Source organism: Orcinus orca, chromosome 15 (assembly GCF_937001465.1).
Source record: "Orcinus orca chromosome 15, mOrcOrc1.1, whole genome shotgun sequence".
NCBI lineage: Eukaryota > Metazoa > Chordata > Mammalia > Artiodactyla > Delphinidae > Orcinus > Orcinus orca.
Window position 1 is genome coordinate 62455373 of NC_064573.1, and position 22079 is coordinate 62477451.

Here is a 22079-nt window from a genome sequence, read left to right on the forward strand (position 1 = left end):
GTCCTTGCTGTTATTACAGGGGGTCCCCAGTCTCCATGAGGAGATCCCCTCTCCCCATTTAACGTTCCCAGGCACCTGCTGGCACCTGACAGGGCGCCGCTCCCCGCCCCACCCCAGAGGCCCCCTCTTCCCCTGGTGGCTAAGCAGAGTCTGCTCAGGGGAGAGTTCAGGGGACCGCTGATGCCTGAGTGGGGCTCCAGGCCCATCTTTCCCAGCCCATCCCCAGCCAGAGCCTGTTGCTAATGCTTCACAGATGCAACCCTAGAAACAGAGTGACCTCCTGGGGCTGGGCCACCTGTGTCCAGGTAGACACAGCCTGTGAGCTGTGCATGCCCCCTCCTCTGTGGGTGGCCCCCGTCCAGCAGCCCCTGTAGTGTATCTGTCCTACAAAGAGGACAGGAGTGAGACCATCAGCAGATAAGGGATTTTGACAGACTTCTTCAGACAGGAAGCGGGAAGCGGGGGCTGACATAGCAGGACAGGGGCTGACATCACCTGGGTGTGGACGAGGCAGGGCATAAAAACTGGGCTGGCTAGGAGACGGCTTGGGGTGGCCTCCAGCACGTGTGAGGGACGGCAGGTGACACGGGGACTGCCAGGCAAACTCCCCAAGCTGTCCCCTTCTCCAGACGTCTGCCCAGAGGCAGGAGGCCTTCCTTCCAGGGGACTGACTTTGGGACACCCCGGCTGCTAACGGGGAGAGGAACTCCTCAGCTCCATCCTGCCTCCCTATGCACAGGAGTAGAAAAGCCAGACATTTGAGGACAGGGACTAATAGGAAGTCCTACCAAACAGAAAAAAAGAACCACAAAGAGAAAAAGCAGGAAGCAAAAGTTCCCCTCCCTGCAAAATCCACGTTATCCCTAAAACAGAACAGGAAGCTCTGAAAAAAGAATAAGGGAACACAAAGAACAATGGAGATGTCTTGAAATTTTAAAGCACGATTGCAGCACGGCCTGCGGGTAGCAGCTCCAGGGACTGTGGAGCCCCTGAATTCCTGTGGGAAAATGCCCTCTGAGCTGACTCTGCCCAAACTCAGCCAACAAGCGTGAGGTCAGAGTAGTTGCTTTCAGACTTGTGAGGTGTCTCATGATCTAGTCACAAGGGGCAGATGGCTCCCAATCTCAGAGGCTAAAACAAGCTCAAGTCAGTCGGGCCTTGGCGACTTGGCCAGCCCCACGTGGTGGGTCTCTGTGGTCTCGCTGGGCTCTTCAACCCAGCTCCTGGCAGCTGGGGACCCGCTGGGATGACCAGAGCCTCCCTCCCCACAACCTGGTATCTGAGAGCAAGGTCGTGCCCCCCTCCCACCACAGAGGGTCCCCAGAGCAGCAAGACAGTCACAGCCCAACACACAAGCACTGTTCAGGTCTCTGCTGGTAAGACTCCACTGGCCCTAGCGAACCCCCAGGCTAGCCCAGAGCCCAGGGTCACATTGCAGAGGGCCAAGGACCCGGGGACAGGAGGGATTTGCGGCTGTTTCCACCACACAGGCACTCGGGTTTCCACTGACCCACCTTTCTGAGGACGCTGCTTGAGGATGTGCTTCCACAGAACAAGGGAGGGAACTGAGAAAGAGGAGGATGTGAGGCAGGGGCTCCAGGAGCAGCGGGGGTGCAGTGGGACAGATAGCACCACATGATGTTGTAGGAAGGGAGGAGAAACCATTGTGGGGCGGGGGCTGGATCTGTTTCCGCATGGGAGGCACGCTCTGCTGTCACTGAAAAGACCCCTAAAGTGGTGAAGACCAGGCTGGACTCTGGTCCCATCACTGAATAGGCCATGGCCTCGGGCAAGTGTCTTCACGCCTCAGTCCCCCGCCTACAGGGAGAGGATAATAATAGTCCTTGCAGGACCATCGAATGTTCAATAAATGATTTTTTTAAAAAAACTTGGAGATACGTTAGGTGAAAAGGCCAGGCTGTAGGATGATCTCTTCTGTGTGAAGAGAGACCATGAGACGTGCAGCCACCTCCAGAAAGGTCTCAGCCACGGGGATCACAGGCTGGGGGCAGGGTCACACTGGACACTTCCTGTTGTTTGACTTTGTTCTAACCATGTGTCTGCATGATCTGCTGTACATTTTAAGAAAATAGTTGAGGTGGGTGTGGTGGGGACGATGCAGAGGGGGTGACCCCCTGAGGTTACTTGAGGAACAGAGACACGGTGGGAGGGGCCCTGCCAGCCCTGCTCTGACCACCACCCCAGCCCATTATGACCTCCCTGGCCATGCCCAGGCCTTTGTGACAGGTGCCCCTGAGGCACCTGTGAGCCATGACACCCAGAGGGCCCTCAGACTTGTGAGGTGTCTCATGATCTAGTCCCAAGGGGCAGATGGCTCACAGGGCCATCTGTAAGAGGGTGGCAGCTCAGGCCAGGCCAAAGCCTAGACCTGGGGTCAGGAAGGGGTCACAGGGAGGTATGGAGGGGCCGAAAACCCTGGGACCCTGTGGCCACTCCCACCCCCAGTGCCCCTAACCCCCAGCTTTGAGCAGCCATGGAGGATGCCTGGACCCACCCTGCCAGGGGTTTGTAAGGTGGCCCTGCATGGTGCCTCTCAGCTCCACCCACTCAGTGGAGTCTGCCAGGCCTTTCCCAGCCCCGGGGACAGGGGGTGGGGGGCCCAGGGTCGGTGACGAGGTACCTGGGAACTTTATCACAGCTGAAGAGGGAGAGATGCAGCGACAGAGGCCACGAGACCACCCGGCGGGGGCGAGACAAGGACAAGTAGAGACGGGGCTGGGGTGGGGCTGGCCCCTGCACTCAGGCCGCGAGCAGGGGACACCCACGCAGGGGGCGGGGCCCAGCTCAGGGCCCAGACCCTGCCCTTGCCCGCCCCTGACCCCGGGGGCAGGGACCCCGGCCTCGCCCAGGGCAGCCCCCTCCCAGCTCCAGAGCGTGCTCCTGGGGCCTGCAGAGCAGTCCTTTCTCCAGCTGGAGCAGGAGAACCAGAATCTGGTGAGTGCGCTCCCAGCCCTCCCAGGCCCCAAGCCCTCCACCACCGCCCCCTTCGACCTCCTGCCTGTGAAGTGGCTGTTCCCATCTCTCTGCCCCCACCCCCAGAAAAGGCAGAACCAGGACCTGCGGGAGCAGCTGGGGGCCCTCCTGGGGCCGGGGCAGCAGTTCCTGCCCTTGTGCCCGGAGCACTTGAGCTGCATGGCCCTGACCTGGGTGAGTGCGTGGCGGGGTGCGGCCCCAGTAGGACGATGGGAGGCTCTGGGGAGCTCCCTGCCACTCCATGCGCTACCCTCACCCCACTCCCAAGCAGTCCTTGACCACGGATGCTGCTGATGGCCTTGGGGCTGAGCTGGTGGCTCCTCTGCAGCCCCTTGAGCAGGCCAGCGCCCGGCCCCTGAAGGACAGGGCCCCTCTGCAGCTGCTGCAGCAGGAGCTGTGCCGGGGGAAAGAGTCCTTCGTGCAGCAGTCCCAGGTGGGCCCCGGAGGCCGGGGGTGTGCGGGGAGGAAGGAGCTGACCACCCGCCAGCCCTCCCTCTGCCCACACTGTGCCTTCCCCCAGAACGAGCTGCAGCAGATCCGACTGTCCTTTGAGAGGAAGAAGATGGCCATCACCGAGGTGCCCACCTGCAAGGGTGGGAGGGGGCGCTGGGGCAGCCACCTGTGACGTGCATCCTGCATGGGTCCTGCTCCTTGGGGCGTGACCCAGTCTCCACCCTCCACCAGGTGTGGGACGGCGTGGCCGAAGTACACATGGCCCTGAACAACCAGGCCACCGGGCTCCTGGTAGGTTCCTAAAGGCAACACCCAGAGGATGAGGGGGCTGGGTGGGGGCAGTGGGGTTGGGGGACCAGCTTTACCCTCTCTGCCCCCCAGAAGCTCAAGAAGGACATCCGGGGGGTGCTGAACCAGATGGAGGACATCCAGCTGGAGATTCTGGGGTGATGTGCAGGGTTGGGAGCCAGCGGGGCCTGGCTGAGCCGGGATGGGGGTAGGTGTCCAGGTCCGGATGGGGTGGACCAATCCCTGACCCCTCCCCAATTCCCCTGCACCAGACCAGGTGGTGCCAGGCTGAGGTGGGGGGTACATGTGGCGCTGACTGTGCGCTGTCCCCCCCCACCCCCGCTAGGGAACGGGCCCAGTGCCGCAGCCGGGTCAGGAAGGAGCAGCAGATGGCGTGCATAGGGGTAAGTCCCCCACCCCACCCTCTCCCTGGAGGCCCCGCTTAGGGAGCTGGAGAGGATCCCTGTGACCAGAATCACCCTTGTCCTGAGGGAGAGCAGGAACTCGCTCTGACTCAGCCCCTCTCCCGCAGAAGGCGCGGCCTCAGCTGGGATGTTCCGAGGGCCTCAAAGGCCAGCTCTGGTAGGTGGCCATCCGAGCTCAGGGGCAGAGCCCAGTCCCCAGGAACTGTCCCCTGGGTGCCCCCACCCCCTGACCACAGCCGTCCACAGGCTGCTGGCCCTGAGGTTGCTGCTGGGCGCCCTGCTAGCCTGCACCGCCGCCTACGTGTACATGGTGGACCCCGCGCCCTTCGAGGGGCTGGTGCCGCCCCTGCTGAGCCGTGCCACCGTCTGGAAGCTCCGGACCCTGCTGGGCCCGTTCTTGCGCCTTGAGGTGGACGACTTCCTGCCCTTCTAGGCCGGAGGCCCAACAGCCCCAGCGAGGAGGAAGCAAGGCGGCTGGTGTGGCCCAGGGTGCCCAGCGGCCGTGCCAGCCCCCACCCATGGCACTGCCACGCACCGGTCCCAGCCCAGAGCCTTGGAGGAGGGTGGAGGCGGGGTCTGTCCTGAGGGCTGGGCCTGCGACTGGACATATAGTAGTGACACAAGGCCTGTGCACTTGTTTCCATGGAAATGGGGGCGGGGCACAGGAGGCTTTGCCGCCTTCTGAGGCGGATCTTGCAGTGAGGGTCCCTGCCTGGTCCCTAGGGTCCCACTTGCAGTGGTGCCCCTGCCTCGTCCCCCAAGCCCCATCCGCTGCCAGGGCAGCCTCTCCACAGGACGCCCCCAGACCGCCCTGGCCACCAGAAGGGCTCTGAGCAGAGGGTGTGCAGAAGGGGCTCCACTGAAAGTGAGACCCTCAGGCCTCATCCCTGGGACTGGCGGACCTCGGAGATCAGGGACCCTTCACATAAGCCTGCGGCTCTGCTGTCGCTTCACATAAGCCACGTCCCTGTCTGGCTGACCACCCCCCTTCCCAAACCACCCAGCCACCACCCGTCCCCCGGCTCCTGTTCCCTCCCCACCCCAGGGTCCCTGTCCAGTCCAGCCTCCTGGCGCTTCCCAGAGGCTTGGAGGACAGGGGGACCACGCTGGTGGACAGAGCCATGGAGGTAAACACCAAAAATTTTATTTAGTGCATTAAACTGGGGCGGGGCAATACCTTTTAGAACAATAGAGAATAGCTTTGTGGCTGCTCACCCCCAAGTGGGAGAAACAGAGCTGCTGCCCAGGCAGAGGGGACGGCCAGGGCCCAGCCCTGCCCCTGCGAGCGTCCAGGCCCAGCCGGCTGGGGGCTGCAAGGCTGGGGGTGGCAGGGCCCTCTGAGCTCGCCAGGTGCAACATCTCAGAGTGAAGGAGTGAAGACCACCGGGCAGGGCCGGTGGGCTGGGGTCTCCTCCAGCTGGCAGCTCCAGGAGCTTAAGGCATCTGTTCATGTGCTGGGTGCAGGGAGCGGGGAGTATAGCGACCTGCAGGGGCGACCTGAGACCCCCACCCAGCCCAACCCACAGAGGCCGGGGCTCCCTGGGAGGAAGTGGCGTGTAAAGTGCTTGGTCAGGCAGGGGGATCAGGTGATGGTGACACCCGGGAAGGCTGTGCTGGTCCCAGCAGCTCCAGGGCCCCCACCTAGGGTTTCGAACCCTCTGCAGCAGGTGGGGACTTCCTGAGCTGGGAGGGCACAGGGTCACGGGCCCTGGTGGGCTCGGGGTCAGTCAAGGTGCCGCTGGTGGAGACGGGACGCCCAGCCCACACCCTAGGGTCCGCGGCAGCCTGGCCTCTTGGGCCCCGGAGTCTTCTACTTGGTGTCCCGCTCGGGCCCTGAGAGGCTGGGGAAGAGGCTGGAGGCGGCCAAGTGTAGACGGCACACGGCCCCCCGGGGGGGCGCCCCAGTGGCCTGGCTCCAGGGGACCCGCAGTGACGGGCGGTCCACCGGGAGGCCGAGGTGGCACAGGTGCAGGCCGGGGGGCACCCTGGGCTGGCCACGCCGCCCCCATCCACGGCTGCAGGTACCGATCCGCCCCCTGCGGGTTGCAGCGTCCCGTGAGAGAGAAGCAGAAAGGCGGAGGTCAGCAAGGGGCAGAGCTGCCCGGTTCAGGGTCTGAGGACCCACTGGCCTCCCACACATGGCCAGCCCCTGCCCCGGTCCCCCAGCCCCTGAAAAGCTGTGGATTCCCGACGCCCCCACCCCGGACACTTGCAGGGGGGACGGGAGATGAGTTCCAGTCCGCGCAGCTGCAGGACGGGCGGGCACTCCCTGCTCCTGGGATCCCGGGGCCCCTGGGGCAGCTACAGTCCCAGCTTCTCTCCAAACGTCCTGTTACTGCCAGGGATGACGCAGGCCCAGGGAAACCTCACGCTGGTCAGCCAGAGAACCGCCGGCCAGCCCCCACCCCCCAGGCCTCCAACTTGGCTTAAGTCCACGGAAACGCCCACGCAGAACGTCCACGCCCAGACTATCTGCCACCACCTCTCCCGGAGCCTGACGCCCTCTGCCCCCGCCCGGAGCCCCTGGCCTTGCTCAAGGAAAAGGATCGAAATGACTCTTTTTCTTTTTTTAATAAAATTATAGATATATAGATGTAGATATAAAAACATAAAACAGACACAACGCAAGCAGACGCTGCCGTGTGCTTACTCTCGGGTCCCTGGCGCCAGACAAAACTCCGACCCCTCCCCGATGTGCTTTCCACGTGGGCGCCCAGGCTCCAGCAGGGCCTGGACTTTGCATGCCTCGGGTGGGGGTCTCCAGTTTGCAGGGAGGGGACTCGGGGTCGCGTGGGCCCCCTGTGGCGGCATCCGGCCTCCTGTGCCCGCTCCCCCTGCCCCCATCACCTCCCACAAGAGCATAAAGCAAAGATTAAGGCTTCAATTAAAGCGAGTTTCCAGGCAGTGGGGGCAGCGGGGGCCCGAGCGTGAACACATGGGACGTGGCATGGCAGCTCAGCGCACAGACACGGGGACGCGCCCACCAGCTGGGCGAGACGAGACACACGGAGCCAGGACCCCACCCACAGCTGGCTGTCCGTCCGTCTGTCCATTTGTGCACCTGTCCGTCAGAACCCAGAGCAGTCCCGAAGCTGGGTGCCTGTGGGCCGGGCCTGGACTCCCTGCAGAAGAGTGGGCCTTGCCAAGCTACAAGCTTCCAGCGGGTCCCTGAAAGGCAATGGTTAGGAGCAGCTGGGCCGTGGGGCCCTCGGTCTGGGAGGACGGCCAGGGGCCCAGGCCTCTCTGTCCATCTCTGGGCCACAGTGACCCATGTGTAAGGGAAGTGGGTAGGGACTGGCCTGGTGACAACCTGTGCAGTCCACGCCCCCTTGCTGCCCCAGCTCGCGGGAGCAAGGCCACCAACACGCAGATCCTGCAGCCTCATGGCCCTTGGCCCAGCCGTGCCCTGGTGAGCAGATGAGTGGATGCACGGGCTGAGGACGAGGGATAGGCCCGTGGAGGCGTAGTTCTCCTCCCGCTGATGCGTCCACACCAAGCCTGGGCCTCCTCTCCCGGGGTAGAGAAGTTGGGAGGGGGGCAGCCGCTGTGGGGGGGGGTCCTGGCTCCCATGGCACCACGGCGACGGGTGGCAGTCAGTCCTCACACCGAGATCTCGTATGTGGTCCCACCCACGCCGGACACCTTCTTAACGAGCGTGTGCCGGGCGGGGCTGGCGGAGGGCCCTGGGGGGCCGGTGGCAGGCCCCAAGCGGGCCAGGCCCGGGGACTGCCCATTAAGCTTACTTGGGGGGGTCTTCAGCTGAGGGTGGTCCCTGCATCAAAACAAGCACACACACGCACACACACGGTGAACACGGGACCATGGCAGGACAGGGGCCAGCGGAGGCAAGAGGACAGAGGACACAGACACAGACGGAGCACTGGGCAGCCCCTGCCTCTGACCCTGGACGGTCCCACACGGAAATGGGTGGGGGAGCAGAACCTGCCAGGGGAGGGCCGTGCTGTCACAGGACAGACAGATGTCAGAATGGCTGCCATCCCCTCCCAGGCCTCTCGGCACAGACCACAGAACACAGGGACGCCAGGTGGATGCTGGCCAGGCGAGTCCCTAGACCCTGCCCTGTCCTGGTGCCCTGAGCTGGGAAGCCCAGCAGTGACGATGTGGCCTCTTCCCTGCTCCCTCCAAGGGAAACGAGGGGCTGCCCTTCTGCCCTCCAGCCTGCCCAGCACTGACCAGTAGCATGGACCTCGCTGCCCAGCATTCATGCAGGCAGGAGCCCCTCCCTCCCTGGGCTGCCTCACAGCTGCCCCCTCTGGGCCTCTCACACGCACAACAGGAACCTCCTCGTCAACTGAGCCTGTGCTCACGGCAGCCAGGTGAAGCCCTGGTGAGCAAACGTGCCCAGCAGCTGCTCAGCTCTTGTACGTGGGCCTGGGACCAGCCTGCCCTTCTGAGACTCAGTTTGCCCATCTCTGAGCAGGGAAGCCCTTGCTTCCTGGGGCTGTGTGCCCCCCGAGGGCCAGGACCGTGGTGCCCAGAGTGGCATGTTTTGCTGTGGGAGGAGGGTCACCCAGACTTGGCCTTCTGGGCATGGACAGTGGCATCATCTCTAGAGGAAGAACCCTAGGGTCCCCCACATGCTGGGTCTGTGCCAGCCAGGGGAGAGTGTGGGTGTTGGGCTCAAGATGCAAATTCTCCTGCCCCTGGTCCCAGGACATGCCAAGGCGCCCTTGGAGCCGGGCTACACTCACACTGGCCGCCAGGATCCTCCAAGGTGGGTGAGGCCCACCCCCCTAGGTAGCCTCAGGCCTCCTGGGCAGCCCCCACGTGCTTGGCCAAGAGGCCCTGCAGGCAGCCAGACACCTGCCCTGTGCCCAGCAGCTGACCGCACCCTGAGCACCCACCTCTGCACAGACAGCGAGGGCGGCGGTTCTGGGAGCTCCGCTTGGATGAAGGCGACGGCTTTGGGGCCCACGTAGGAGGGCGAGCGGGGAGTGCTAGGTGGGGATGGAGGGACCTGGCGCACGGGCGACCTGTGCGAGCCGCTGGCAGGCCGGGCCCCCGGGGCGCCACTGTTGGCCAGGTCTGCCTGCAGGGAGGAAGAGGAGGTCCGCGGCGCTCGGCTCACGGCGCTGGACAGCGAGGACAGCGACGCCTGCAGCGCGGGGTTGCGGGCGCCCCCGAAGCCGGGCCCGGCCACCAGGTCGTCCCTGGAGCTGCAGCGCAGCGCGGGGCCACGGGGGCCCTCAGACAGCACGCTGGCCTGCTGCAGGCTATAGGAGCTAGGTGCGTCGTAGACGCCCGAGTCGCCAAAGAGCGAGTCAGCCTGAGAGCGCAGCAGCCGCTCACGCTCCTCCCTGTCCTTGCGCTCCTGGATGGAGGCCATGATGGTCCTGGACAGGTTGTCGTAGCGCACAGGCGAGGGCTCCCGAGGCCGCAGGCCCAGCACGGGGCTGAAGCTGCGGGGCGGGGGCCGTGGTGGGTCGCCCGCTGCACCCGCGTGCAGGTAGGGTGAGCGGTAGCTGGCTGCGCCAGCTGAGGGGTGGGCCGGGCACGTGTGGCCCCCGGGAGAGCCAGGGTTCAGCAGGCTGTCGTAGGACAGGCTGCCGTTGCGGTTGGGCAGTGCGTGGGGGGCAAAGAGGCCACGGTGGGGCGTGGGGGGCCCACCCTCAGAGCGCAGGGGCTGCAGGGCCACGTGGTCCCCGCCCCGCCGGCTGGCGGCTTTGAGGCTCAGGGAGCGCAAGGCGCCTGAGAAGGTGTCAGCAGCACTGAGTGGTGGGGATGGCGGGTAGGCCGCATGCAGGCCACTGGGCGGGTAGTCAGGGACATCCAGGCTGGGCTCGGATGCAAAGTCCAGGCTGTGGATGCTGTCCTCCCCCAGCGTCAGGGAGTCAGTGCCCGTGACCTGCAGGGGGAGATGGCGCACATCCATCTTGGCCCACCCACCGTGCCCTGCCCGCTCACCAGGTGCTCTGTGCCCACTAGGAAGTTGCAATCCCGGTGGCATCAGGGAGGGCGGCAGGTGCAACCGACGAGCTGTTCCCAGAAGCTCTCTATCCCCTGCGCCCCACGGAGGGAAGCGGGGACAGGGTGGAGCAGAGCCGGGGGCCCCAGTATCTCTCCAGGGAAGGCTGTGCATCTGCTCCAGCCCAACTCCCCAGGGAGAGGAAGGGGCCTTGGGGCAGCCTTGGGATCAGGACCTCAGAGAGACTTAGCCACACAGTGACCCAGGGCCTCTCCCAGGCAGCCCACGGCTGAGGGTCTGGGCGGGCAGTGCAAAGCAGACAGCAGGGCAGTGCCCTCAGAGCCCAGCAGCCCAGGGGGTAGCCACAGTGACAGAGAGGGGCCTTTTTGATTCTCCGTGATTCCAGGCACACAGACTTGGACTGGGACAAGAGCCTGCAGAACCTCAAAACCCAGAAGGCGCATGGGTGGGGACAAATGTGGCCTCAGGGCACTTGGCCAACCAGCCGGACCCTCCATGGGACCCAGGACAATCCCAGGAAGGAGGCAACCCACCTAAGCCCCCTCATTCCAAGAAGGGCCACCGGACACTGGCCAGGGAGGCCCAGACTCACTGCCCTGACCAGCAGGCCCCAGAGGCAGGGTCAGGAAGGATATCAGTCCTGGAGGGAGTTCCCTGGGAGAGAGGGGCTGGTCCAAGTGTGCTGGCTCAGCCATGGGCCTGCCCTCTGGTGGCATGAAGGAGGCAGGCAGCCTGGGAACCTCAGGGGTCTGGGTGTCTGCTCAGGCTGCTCCACGTGAACGCAGAGAATAAATGTGCTTCCTCAAACAATCTCAAATTCCTCTGAAGCCTTCCCGAGGGCCCTGAGGACCTTACAGAGTGACTAATTGTGGAATTCCAGGCATCCTGGCACACAGTGCCCCCGGGGGCAGCGCCTAGAGCCAGCAGGCAACACTGGCCAAGGGCTGGGTGGCTAGGACTGCCTGTGCCAGCCCCTCCCAGGACACCTGGCCCTGCTCCCCTCTACCAGCCCCAGCTGGGATGCCCACACCCTCTGTGACCCAGGCGGGTCTTTCAGGGGTGAGACCTGGGTCGTGGCCTTAGATAGGATTCCTTGGGAAGTGGCCTCCAGGGTGTGGCGAAGTCTGGGGGCGGGGCTCTGGAGTTTCCCGGGGTCCGGGGGGCGGGGGGAGGGGGGCTCTTGGGTGGAGCCTGCGGGGCGGGACCTCGGGACCTCTGGGCAGGGCCAGGCCTCCTCACCTGCTCACCCGGCCCACAGAAGGGCGCCTTGGTACCCGTGGGAAAGGCAGGCCGGAACTTGTACATGGCGGGTGTCGGGGGACTGGTCCTCTGCGCCGACAGGGCGCTCTCTGGGGAAGATGGACCACTGTCAGACTGGGATCAGTCTGTGCCCCTCCCTCCGTTTGGCCGCCCCCGCCTCACCAGCACTGCCGGGGCGTGGGGTCTGCAGGTCGCTGCCAAATGTGCCAGCCTCCGCCTTGGGGGGCAGCGGCGGCCCCAGGTCCAGCGGCTTCTCATCCAGCCGGTCCAGGCTGCCCTTGGACTGGGAGGGGGCACGGTCAGTGGTGTGTAGGGTACAGGCCACGGGCAGGGCTTAACTGGGGACTCCATCCTGAGGCCTGGGACCTAGACCTCTCCCCGATTCCACCCAGTCCTTCCCCCTTCTACTCTTAGGCCCCTCCAACCTGACCACTTCCCACCTTACCCCATCCCTTACCCCACCCCTGGGCCCCCACCTTGCTGTGGCCCAGGCCAGCCTTCAGCCCGTTGTCACTAAGCTTGACCTTGAGTGGTGCGGCTCGCTCCAGGAGCTCCGGCCGAAGGAAGGGCGGCTTCAGGCGAGCGGCAAGCGGCAGCCGGGGCGGCTCCACCACATACCTGCACCAGGGCCAGAGGGGTCAGTGGCCAGGGCAACCTGGCCTGAATGCATGCCAAGGGCAGGACCCCACCTGCCAAAAGCAGAAGTGGATCAGGCTGAGGGCCCATGGCTGCCCACCCCAAACCCCGAGGAGGCCCACTGGACACCCGCCGGGCCTCACCGGGGCGCCAGGGGGCTGCACAGCACGTGCTCCACGTTCCCATAGCAGCCGCGGGTGAAGGGGTTCACACCCCCACGGAACTTCCCCGTCACCTGTGGACATGGGACCCCTCAGCCAGCCTGGCCAGCCAGGGTCTGGCCAAGGAGGGCAGGGGGACAGGCAGGGACAGCAGGGGTTCCGCAGAGGTGAGTTGGGCAGGGTTAGCCCAGGGGTGCCCCCAACCCAGGTCACCAGGGTCTACCCCTGCTGTGGAATTTCTGGGCTCTGATTCACTGGTGGCTGCAGTACCTACAGATGGGGGCAAGGAGGGGGACAGGGCAGGTGAGACCCCACATGCCAAACCCCACCTGGGGTCTCCAGGGCCAGAGCTTCCCCTACCACAGCTGCACATCAGCCGAGGGCCCCGGCCCTGCCCCGCCCCCCCCACCCCAGTCCCTGTGCAGCCCTGGCTCCTCGCTCAGCCCATCGGGGACCCTCCCATGCCCAGCCCCATCACTGCATGGCCCCACCCAGGGTCTGCACCTGCTCATTGGTGGTGCGGCCCCGAGTGACCAGCACCACGTGGAAGCCAGTGAGGCCGATGACAGGGATGAAGAAGAGGCCGGCCACACACATGACGGCCATGCTGGCCCGTTAAGGCCAACGGCCGTGGGTGAGGATGGAGCAGGCACCTGTGGACAGACTACCCGCCCCTCCCCACCGCCCGCTCAGGGAAGGAGACCCACTCCCTGGGGACTTCTGGGCTGCCGACCCACCCCTCCAAGCCTCGACTTCCCCTGTGAGAAGCGTCCCCGGTCCACACCGCCTTTGTGGTCAGGCCAAGGATACGTGATGGTGGTGTGCGCGGCGCCCAGCCCCTCGGCGTGGTTCAGCACGTAGACCAGGCCGAAGGCTACGACGCCCACCATGTGCGCACTGAGCGACAGCAGGAACAGGAAGAAGTAGCGGTAGTTGCGGCGCCCAATGCAGTTGTTGACCCAGGGGCAGTGGTGGTCGAAGTCCTGGGCAGGAACAGCGCGTCAGGGCACACGGCGGGCAGGGGAGGAGGGCGTGGGCTGGGGGCGGGGCAGGCGGTCACCTCCACGCAGTTGTCGCAGACGCTGCAGTGGGAGCAGCGCGGCGGGCGGTAGAAGTGGCAGGTGGCGCACCATTTCATACGGACCTGGATGCCCCGCACATCCACGTTCTTGTACAGCGGGGCCCGGAAGTCATCCTCCTTATCCTCGTCCTCATCCGCTGTGGGTCGGGGGCAGCACGAAAGTGACTTCCCTGGCAGGAGAGCCCCTCTCCAGCCAGCCCTTCCCACCCACCCCCCACACCGCCCCCAGCCAGACTCTCTTTTGTCAGCCACTCACACTCTAGCGAAAGTCAGCCAGATGAGCTACCCCAGCACAGGGCCCTACCTCGGGGGAAGACGCCAGGGTCCATGAAGGTGGCCATGCTGAAGTTGGCCAGCACAAAGAGGAAGAGGATGCCATTGTAGACAGGAACGGCTGGGGACACAGCTCGTGTCAACCATGGGCACCTGTGTCGGACAGCAGTGCAGAGCTGGGTCTGGGGGTGTGGCAGGTGTGTGGGGAGGGGACGCGGGGCAGAGGAATTAGGCTTGGCCACACGCGTGCAGCGCTCAGCATGGCAGTCAGGGAGACCACTGTTGCCACGGGCCCACTGCTTCTCTACTCAACCCTCAGGGGCTGTGCACAGGCTCCGTGTGTGCCAGCCCTGACCCAGACACCCCTGAGCGCCTGTTAGGAGCTCAACCCCCCGTTGAGCAGACTGAGGCTCAGGGAGGCCCATAGGCCAGAGCCAAGCCGCGTCCTCCTGCCCCAGCTGGGAATCGTTCCGGGTCCCCTGCCCTTGATGGGGAGACAGGAGACAGGAGGTGGGAACCCAGGATGGGAAAGGAGCTGGCTCTGCCCATGTGCTCTGACGGGTAGAGGCCAGTGAACTGCCGGGCAGCTCAGGCCAGTCCTGGGCCTCACCCAGACCTGTCCCCAGCTTGGCAGGATCCTGTTGCCAGGGAGATTCTGGGGTGTGGTGTGGGGAGCCCCAATCCTCGGTCGGTAAATGCATGGGGGGTTCTTCCCTGCTCTTCCCTGAGGGGTGCAGTCTCAGGCCCTGGGCCCTGGGTGCATCCCCACCCAGGCTGCCTCTTCTTTTTAATTTGTCACCTTATTCTCCATAGGGCAGTGCAGAATACTTGGAGACTAAAAGCATGGCGCCTCCCACCCCTCCACCATCTCTCATCACCCCTCGCCACTTGGCTCCAAGGCTGCCCCCTCTTCCATGAAGCCTTCTCAGATTGATGGCTCCCTGCAAAGGTCTCACACGCCTCCCTGGTGGACACTCTGGCACAGAGAGCATCTTCCTCAGGACTGGAGACTCACCAGTCCTCAGGCACATGGCCTGTGACCCCCTGCCCCAACTCTGTGGTGGGTTTCTGCCCACTAGGCTGCTACGAAGCCCCTCTGGCTTCAGGCTCACCATCTCTCCCATGGCTGCTGTGATAAGCAGGGGGCACCCAGTGGGTCTGCTTCCCTCCCCGCACTCAGGCCCTCTGTGTAGCTGGGGGGCCGGTGGGGATCCCCTACACCAGACTTGACCATGTGGACAGGGCATTGTGGCCACCTGCAGAGTGAGTCGTGCCCGTGGCCCTGCCCGCCCCCATGGCATACGCCGGCCACACTGGTGCCCACGCCTGCCTTGGCCAGGAGCCAGCCCTGCCACCCCAGCAACCACCTCCATGGTAGCGGAACTTCTCTATTTTTAGTGGAAAGCAAGAGGCTATTTAAAGATTCCGCTCCCACGGCAGGCAGCACACTCGGCAGGCTGGGAGCCGTGAGTTGCCCCTACCTCTTCTCCAGAACCCGCCGTGGAAGTGATGCATAGTCTGAGGACACGGGGTCCTCTGCCAGGAGGCCTTCCTCCACCACCCCTGACCAGGCGGCCCAGAGCAGATACCTTCCATACTCCCCACCCCTGCACGCTGGAGCCTGGCGTGCAGACAGCGCTCAATGTATGTTTGTAACCTCCGATCCAATGTCATTTGGCAGGATGACGGTGGGTCCCTGAGGCATGGTCTGCCCAAATGGGTGGGAGGGGCCTAGGAGCCCAGATGCCGGTTAAGACAGGTGAGAGAGAGCCAGGCACAGCCAGAACCTGGGAGAGGTGGGCACCGCGGACCCACCCTGGTGCTGCGAGCCAGCTCCCCACGCGCCTGCTGGGAGGGCTGACCATGTAGTCTGTGCAAAAGGAAAGTGTGGCTCTCAGGCACCTGCACTGTCGCACACTGGGGAGCCAGCCTGCTCTCGAGAGGAAGGAACCGGCCGAGAACGGACAGACATGCAGACACGTGCAGCAGGCAGGCGGGCGCTGAAGGCGGGAGGACGTGGGACGGGGGCCGAGCACGGCCCTTCATCATCGCCCTCCAAGTTTTACCGGCAGATGTTGAGAGCCCACTGCCCACCGGCCTGCTCAGTGAACCATGCATCCCACCCTTCAGGCTGGGGGGCGGCGCTTCTGTCATCCCCATTTTACAATCAAGGGTATCTGAGGGCTTGTCACCCAAGGCAGGGACTGAACCCCCGCCCCGGAGGCCCACACTGTTTTGTCCTCCCTGGGCCTTGATGACCCTGAGTGACACAGTTGGGGCTGGGGAGAGCAGCAGCTGCAAGGTGATGGAGTAACGCTTGCAATGAGGCTCTAGACAGCCTCTACCCAGGGTGGACACCACCCACCCACTGCATGCGTGGGCAGCACATACCAGGGAGGGCAGGGTGGGGCTTTAGCCTGTGCTGGGCAAGTCTGGGAGGGCATGGGTTCTCTGACTGGGACCTGAGCCACTGCACCCTCCACTCACCACCTCCAGCCCCCCAGGCTTCACTCAGACCCAGGATCAGGCACTGGCACGCATTCTGTCCCCCCATCCTCACCCCAGGGGTCTCTACCCCCAGGCTGTGCCATAAGAGGGGCTGAGGCCTGGGTCATGCCCAACAAGGACTAGCTCACTAGCCAATGCTGCCAGGGCCCAGGAACGGCTAAGTAGGGGAGAAGACAAAAGAACACACGCACATCCACATGAACATGCAGGGACCCATGCATGCACACGTGTGTAGCACACATGCAGACACACACAATGCTCCAGGCGTACATGTGTGGATACTGCACAAGCATGCATACACACACGCACATGTGATCAACACAAAAGGCACGTGTGTGCTGACGTGTGTATGGATATGCACACTCGTGCACACAATGGCACATTTGTACCCTCATTCACACACAAACACAGATGCAGACTTGCCCCTCCTCCACTGACCCACACGCCCCAGCCCTCTCTGGACATCTCTCAGCTCCCTGTGGGCTGGGCAAGTGTGAGGATGTGTGAGGACACGCGAGCTCCGTGGGCGAGGCCTGGCAGGCAGCACTGCTCCGGCCGCCTGAGTCTGTGCCAGGCTCCAGGAGCACCTCTCTGCCCTCAGGGATGACACCCCACTCCCCTCCCAGGGAATGGTGTGCTCCAGGCTCGCCCTGCCAGGCAGGGGTTGTACACTGCCCACTGGTGGCAGACACACTGCAGGCCCCTCCCCCGGGCCGGCCCCCCTCCTGAGCCTCCACCATGGCCCAACCTGGGCCGGCGGGAGACACCGCCCAGCAGGATGGGGTTCTGCAGCGTAGCATGCTGCCTCGGCTAAATGCAGAATGGAAAATTTTAACTCAGACGTTTTCACTTAAATCAGGTTCTTCATTAACATTGACTAATGAAGCTCACACACGGGACACCCGGAACCAGAGGGTCTGCGGCTACTCTGCCTGGTCCAGCCAGGCAGGGCCTCTGGCCACATGCACCCACCCTACAGACACCCAAGCGGATGGGGAAACTGAAGCTCAGGGGACCAGGGGTACACACAGCAAGTCCTGGCAGGGGACTAACACCAAGTGTCCCCCTCCCCATATGGTCCCTGCCAGCGGCTCCATCCACCTAGGCCCGCCGCAGGCTGGCTTGGTCTTGGACTGGAACTCTCACTGTCCTAGGCTGGGCCTTGTGGCTGACTGGGCCTCTAAGCATAGGGAGGGCTCAGGCCCATCCTGGGCACCTGCCATGACATCCCAGAAGTCAGCCCACTGGCCCCAGACAGAGACAAGACAGCCCAGTGTCGGCCCCAGGCATGGGTATCCCACCAAGCAGCCCTGGCCCTCTGATGTTCACAGGGTCCCTGTCGTTCTGTAAGGTGGCTCCAGGAGGAGGAAGGGGAAGGGGCAGAGACCTGGCCTCGGCACTCTCGGACACCTCCCAGCACCTGACCTGGCCTGACGCTGAGCCTTCTGGGGTCCAGGGGGACAGAACTATACCAAGAACCCAGGAAGGCTTCCTGGAGGAGGAGGGCCACCAGGAACCTACCCTGAGGCATGCTACCCATCCTCGTGGGGGGACACCCCCAGCTCTGGGCCTCCTCCCTACACCCCAGCCTTTCCTGGTGACATGTCTGAATGTCCTGCTGGCCGAGCCCCTCAGAGAGCTGGCCCAAGGGAGGGGTCTTTGGTCCTCTAGGCCTGGGCTCCCCACCCTGAGTGACACCCGGAGCTGCTGCCTACGTGGACCTGTCTCAAAGGAGCAACTCATATTTACTGAGTATACAGCGGGCGCCGGGGACCACTCAGCTTCCAGTGAAGTCCAAGGAGCAGAGCAGACAGAATCCTGTGGGGCCCCGAGGGCAGGGTAGGAAGGGCCCAGGAGCAGCTGTCTGAGTCTGCAGTGGGCCTGGGATCAGAAACAGGGCAGAGGTGTGGGTACCGGGGTGACGAGAGGCCTGTCCCAAGAAGGGGACTGCTTGGCCCCCTGCTTACCCGGAATCAGCCCACTGTGGGTGGTGTCATTGGGCCTGGGCTACCCAGCAGACCCCCTCAGGAACTACAATGCCTTCAGAACTGGGCTGGGCGCCAGCCAGGGTCCTCAATGGCCATTCAGCCGAGGAATGTGGCCGTGGGGTGCAGGGATCCCTGTTCCAGGGGGCGAGTGAGGGTCCCTTGGCAAGATGATTGCTGCACCTGGACGCCGGCTAGCACCCCTGCACCTCCATCTTCCGCATGGTCTCTCAGGCAGAGTGAGTCACTCAGGGCAGGATGCAGGGCACACCTGTGCTGCCCTGAGGCAACCCCGAACCTCTCAGCGCTGGATCACTAAACCCAGAACCCAGAACCCCAGCAGTGAGAGCAGAGGGAGGGTAGGCAGCCTCCATGCCCAGCCCCTAGGGCAGGTTGAGTTCACAGGACAGTAGGGACCCTCTGAGATCAAGGGAAGGCTCAGGACAAGCACCCTTCAGGGGGCCTGTGTGCACCTAAGGGGAGAGGAGGTGGGTGAGCTCCCTGGGGTGGGGTTGATCTCAGTTGCTTGTTGAACTTTTCCCCAGCGTTTCACAAGTTCTCATTAGAGAACACATATTCCTTTTAAAGTCAGGACAAATGCTGAATTGCATTTGGGGAGTGAGAAACCAGAACCAGCACGTGGAGGCCAGGCTGCAGGGAAGCAGGGCCCAGACTCCCGCAAGACCCCTGCCCAGGCCCCACCCTCCAGAAGCCTCAGCGGGACGCATCCCACCTCGGCCCGCGCCCGCTGCCCACAGCCTCATAGCCAGCAGCATCTGAGTGACAAGAACAAGTCTGCTCGCCAAAGCCAGAAATAAGCCTGTCCACACAGGCCTTTTTTAAACACGCTGTTGGCAGCCTGTGGTGCCCACCCAGCCCAGCCTCCAGGTCGGGGCTCGCCTACCTCCAAGGTGCCCAATGCAGCCTTCCATCCTTGTGCTGCTGCCCTCGCCCCGGCTAAGGTGAAAGGGTACCCGGCTGGCTTCTGCCCACCCCCGCCTTGGAACAGATGCTCCACTGGCTGCAGCCACCCCAAGCCTCAGGTCCCCAGGAAGGCTAGAGTGGTTGCTACTCTGGTGACCTGGCTGTGTCCCAGCCTGGGACTTGTGGCAGGAGGTGGTCGCAGACCTGCATGGCTGAAGCCTGGGGTCCCCAACCCTTCCCTGTGCCTGAGGAGCCCTGGGGAGGGGGGTGGCACAACAATGCAGAGGGAACTGTGGTCAGCGCCTGCCCTGGTCTGCACGGGCCCGGGACCTACCTGCCCTCTGCCTCAAGGGTCCCAGCGCCCACTGAGGCCAGTGTCCCTGGGTGTGGCCTGACCTGGGCCTCCAGCTGTGACCACTGGACCTTCCTGAGAAGGAGGTCAAGAGAAGGCAGAGGGCACTGCCAGGCCAGCGTCGGCGGTGGCCATGGGGCAGGCACGTGGCAGCCGGGCCAGGCCACACCTACGCGGGAACTTGGCTCTGGCCTGGGGCCGGACGGCTGGGAGGGCACTTGAGAGTCGTCCTTGGCTCCTAGCAAGGAGGGCTGGTGGCTCTGGGCGGCCCCCCTCCCCTCGTGGGGAGGGCAGGGCTGCAGCCACACCCTGGGCAGCCCCCGCACGCACTCCCTTGCCCGGGCCGGCGCCTCGCACCCAGGGCCTGCCTGGTATGCTCACAGGGTGGCCATTGGACACCAGTGTCCTCACACCCAGGTCTCACCTGTCCCTGACACCCCAGGAAGGGCACGCTCGTGGCATCAGCCTTGGCCCAGAGTGGGGTCTCACATTGCCCACGGCCCTGGTGCCCCAACCCAGCCCAGCCCGCCAGCCCAACCCCGGCCCTGGTCCCTCCAGGCCGCGTCCACCGCTGTGCGCAGCCCTGCCCCTTCTGGCCCCAGCGCCGCGGCCGACTCACGTGAACACGAAGAACAGGGTGCTGGAACCGACCAGCAGTGCGGCCGCCGTGGCCACCGGGATGTACTTGGCGGGTTTGAGGCGCGTCCCGGGGCTGCGGGGCATCCTGGGCACCGCGCCGCCGCATCCCTCCCCGGGGCCGGGCGGGCGGGGCCGGCTGGACGGGCAGGACCCAGGCAGCAGTGGTGGCAGCAGAGGAAATCCCACCTCCCGGGCGGCGGCGGAGACAGCGTGCTGATGTCAGCGCGCCCCTTAAGGTGGACCAGCGGTGAGGGGCCGTGGGGCCGGGCGGGGCCCCTCGCGACAGCCGGCCCCTCCCACCTGCCCGGCCTGCCATCTCCCTCCTCCTCCTCCTCCCTCTGAGCTCGGGGCAGAGCCGGCGGCGGACCCTCCCGCAGCGGGGCCTCTCCTCCAACTCCAGGCTGGGAGCCCGTGACCCTCAGAGGCCATGCGGCCGCCGCACACCTGAGGTCTTGCCCACCGGGGTACACACGGCGACCGCCAGGCCTCCTGTCCCCAGCCCACAGGCCGCGGCGCTGGAGCATGTAGGTCCCTTCCGGGTCCCTGTTTGCACAGATCTTTCCCTAAACACCTCGGAGCTCTTCCTGGGTAGGGCCTGGCCCCTCCCATCTGGAGCAACACCCCGCCCACCCCACCCCACCCGCAGCATTTATGAGGGTGGGGGATTGTGACACTGCAGGGGCACCTTGGTTGTTTATCCCCTGCCCACCTCACAGCCCTTGAGCCACAGGGCCAGCGGGCAGGGTAAGGAGGGCGGGTCTGCTGGTCCCTCTGCATCCCAGCCCAGGCTGCAGGCCTCCCAGGACAGAAAGGAGTGCCCCTCAGGAAGGGCCGGGCACCCTGCCCGTGCCTGGGATAGGCCCGCGGGCGGGCCCACCTCCTGCAGGAAATCCCACCCCTCCAGCACCGCCACTGCTGTCGCTTAAGGTGGACCAGCAGCCTCGCAGTGCTGGGCCGCGCGTGGGCGGACCACAGCCTCCACAGTGAGGACCGGTCCCTGGGTCCTCTGTTCTGAAACCAAGACCCATCTGCCCCCTCCCCAGGTCAGAATCCATGTGGGGCCCTCGCCCTCCCTGGCCCTGGGCATCTGCTTCTCTACAGCCAGAACCCCGCGCAGGCCAGCGGCCACCTCCTCGGGCCACCTCCTTGGGCCACGCTGCACAGGCCCTGGGACTCCTCAGACTGGAAGACCCCACCTCGCCTTAAGGTCCTAGCCCAGCAGGCAGGGCCGTGAGCTGTTAGAAAGGAACCTGGGCTTGGGGGCCAGAACAGAGGCATTAATGCAGCTGCTGGACAGCAGAGGTGGTAATGGGCTTCCTCCCACCACCCCAGTTACAGCCTCTGCCCTTCGGGGAGCCCACCCACCCCAGGAGGCCCGGGGCCCAGAGGTGAGCGGAGAGCAGACAGCCCCTTGCTCTGCCCGGGCTGCCTCAGCCTCTGGTGGCCTCAGGGCCTGAGGACACACTGTAGCCCTCCGCCACCCCCTGGGCCTGGCCCTGGCTCCAGCTCTTCTGTGGCCCAGCACACGGAGGCCCCCAGAGGGCCTCCAGGTCTGTGCGGGGTGAGAGCTGTGCAGTAAGCACCTGTCGCTGGGCGTGGGCAGGAAGGGCACGTGTCCCCCTTGAAGAGGTCCCTGCCGACTGCCTGGGCAGAGGGGTCCCGGGTGGGGCGGACCCAGTGAGGCCATGGCCCAGGTGTCCTCTCCTGAGCACAGCAGAGAGTGCCTGAGCTGCAGGCCAAGGGACTGACCTGGAACAGAGTGGCTATTTCGCGCCCCACCCCCACCCCATCACACACCCCATCACACACCCCCTCGCCTCAGGGAGTACACCTGGACATACACTGGCTGGGGGCTCAGAGGAGCCCCCACAGTGTCCCCGATCGTCCTGGCTGCCACACCTTGCAGTGCAGCCTGGTCACAGCATGGCTGTGCCCCAGCCACCCCGAGGGGCCGCCCCGCTCAGGGTTCCCCCCTTGGAGACACATCTCCTCACCCAAGAGGAGGGAAGTCAGCCTGGCGTTTTACAGCAAGTGGAATTCACCATGTACTACAGCCCAAAGCAGAGACGTTCCACGTCCCTTCTGTGCTGGCAGGGGTGTCTGACCACCCTTCCCTGGAGGACCACGGCCCAGCACCAGCCTTTCCGGTCAAT

At 64.7% G+C, this 22079-nt stretch overlaps 2 protein-coding genes across 11 annotated transcripts; one reads left to right on the plus strand and one right to left on the minus strand.

Annotated features, from left to right (window-relative positions):
- The first annotated feature begins 1843 nt into the window (after nt 1-1843).
- On the plus strand, nt 1844-5066 carry CCDC188 (coiled-coil domain containing 188). 5 transcript variants are annotated; one of them, XM_049697789.1, is made up of 10 exons: nt 1845-2534; nt 2660-2955; nt 3028-3168; nt 3266-3427; nt 3515-3571; nt 3679-3738; nt 3829-3893; nt 4082-4139; nt 4268-4317; nt 4407-5063. In XM_049697789.1, exons 2-10 carry the CDS (start codon nt 2674-2676, stop codon nt 4591-4593), a joined length of 1062 nt encoding a protein of 353 aa, XP_049553746.1. In that variant the 5' UTR covers nt 1845-2534; nt 2660-2673; the 3' UTR covers nt 4594-5063. The 5 variants fall into 5 exon arrangements, with proteins under 5 accessions (XP_049553743.1, XP_049553746.1, XP_049553745.1 ...); XM_049697788.1 differs by having other exon boundaries at nt 1845-2525; nt 4407-5062; XM_049697786.1 differs by having other exon boundaries at nt 1844-2955; nt 3832-3893; nt 4407-5066.
- A 216-nt stretch (nt 5067-5282) lies between these two features.
- Nucleotides 5283-20818, minus strand: ZDHHC8 (zinc finger DHHC-type palmitoyltransferase 8). Of its 6 annotated transcripts, XM_049698221.1 has the most exons (12): nt 20371-20514; nt 19907-20156; nt 13550-13671; nt 13225-13382; nt 12975-13147; nt 12669-12771; nt 12147-12238; nt 11844-11985; nt 11530-11650; nt 11347-11456; nt 9026-10026; nt 5283-6196 (listed from the first exon to the last, which is right to left on the minus strand). In XM_049698221.1, exons 2-12 carry the CDS (start codon nt 20008-20010, stop codon nt 5971-5973), a joined length of 2352 nt encoding a protein of 783 aa, XP_049554178.1. In that variant the 5' UTR covers nt 20011-20156; nt 20371-20514; the 3' UTR covers nt 5283-5970. The 6 variants fall into 6 exon arrangements, with proteins under 6 accessions (XP_049554178.1, XP_049554180.1, XP_049554179.1 ...); XM_049698223.1 differs by lacking the exons at nt 19907-20156; nt 20371-20514 and adding an exon at nt 20636-20818; XM_049698222.1 differs by lacking the exon at nt 19907-20156 and having other exon boundaries at nt 20371-20516.
- Between the last annotated feature and the right edge of the window lie 1261 nt (nt 20819-22079).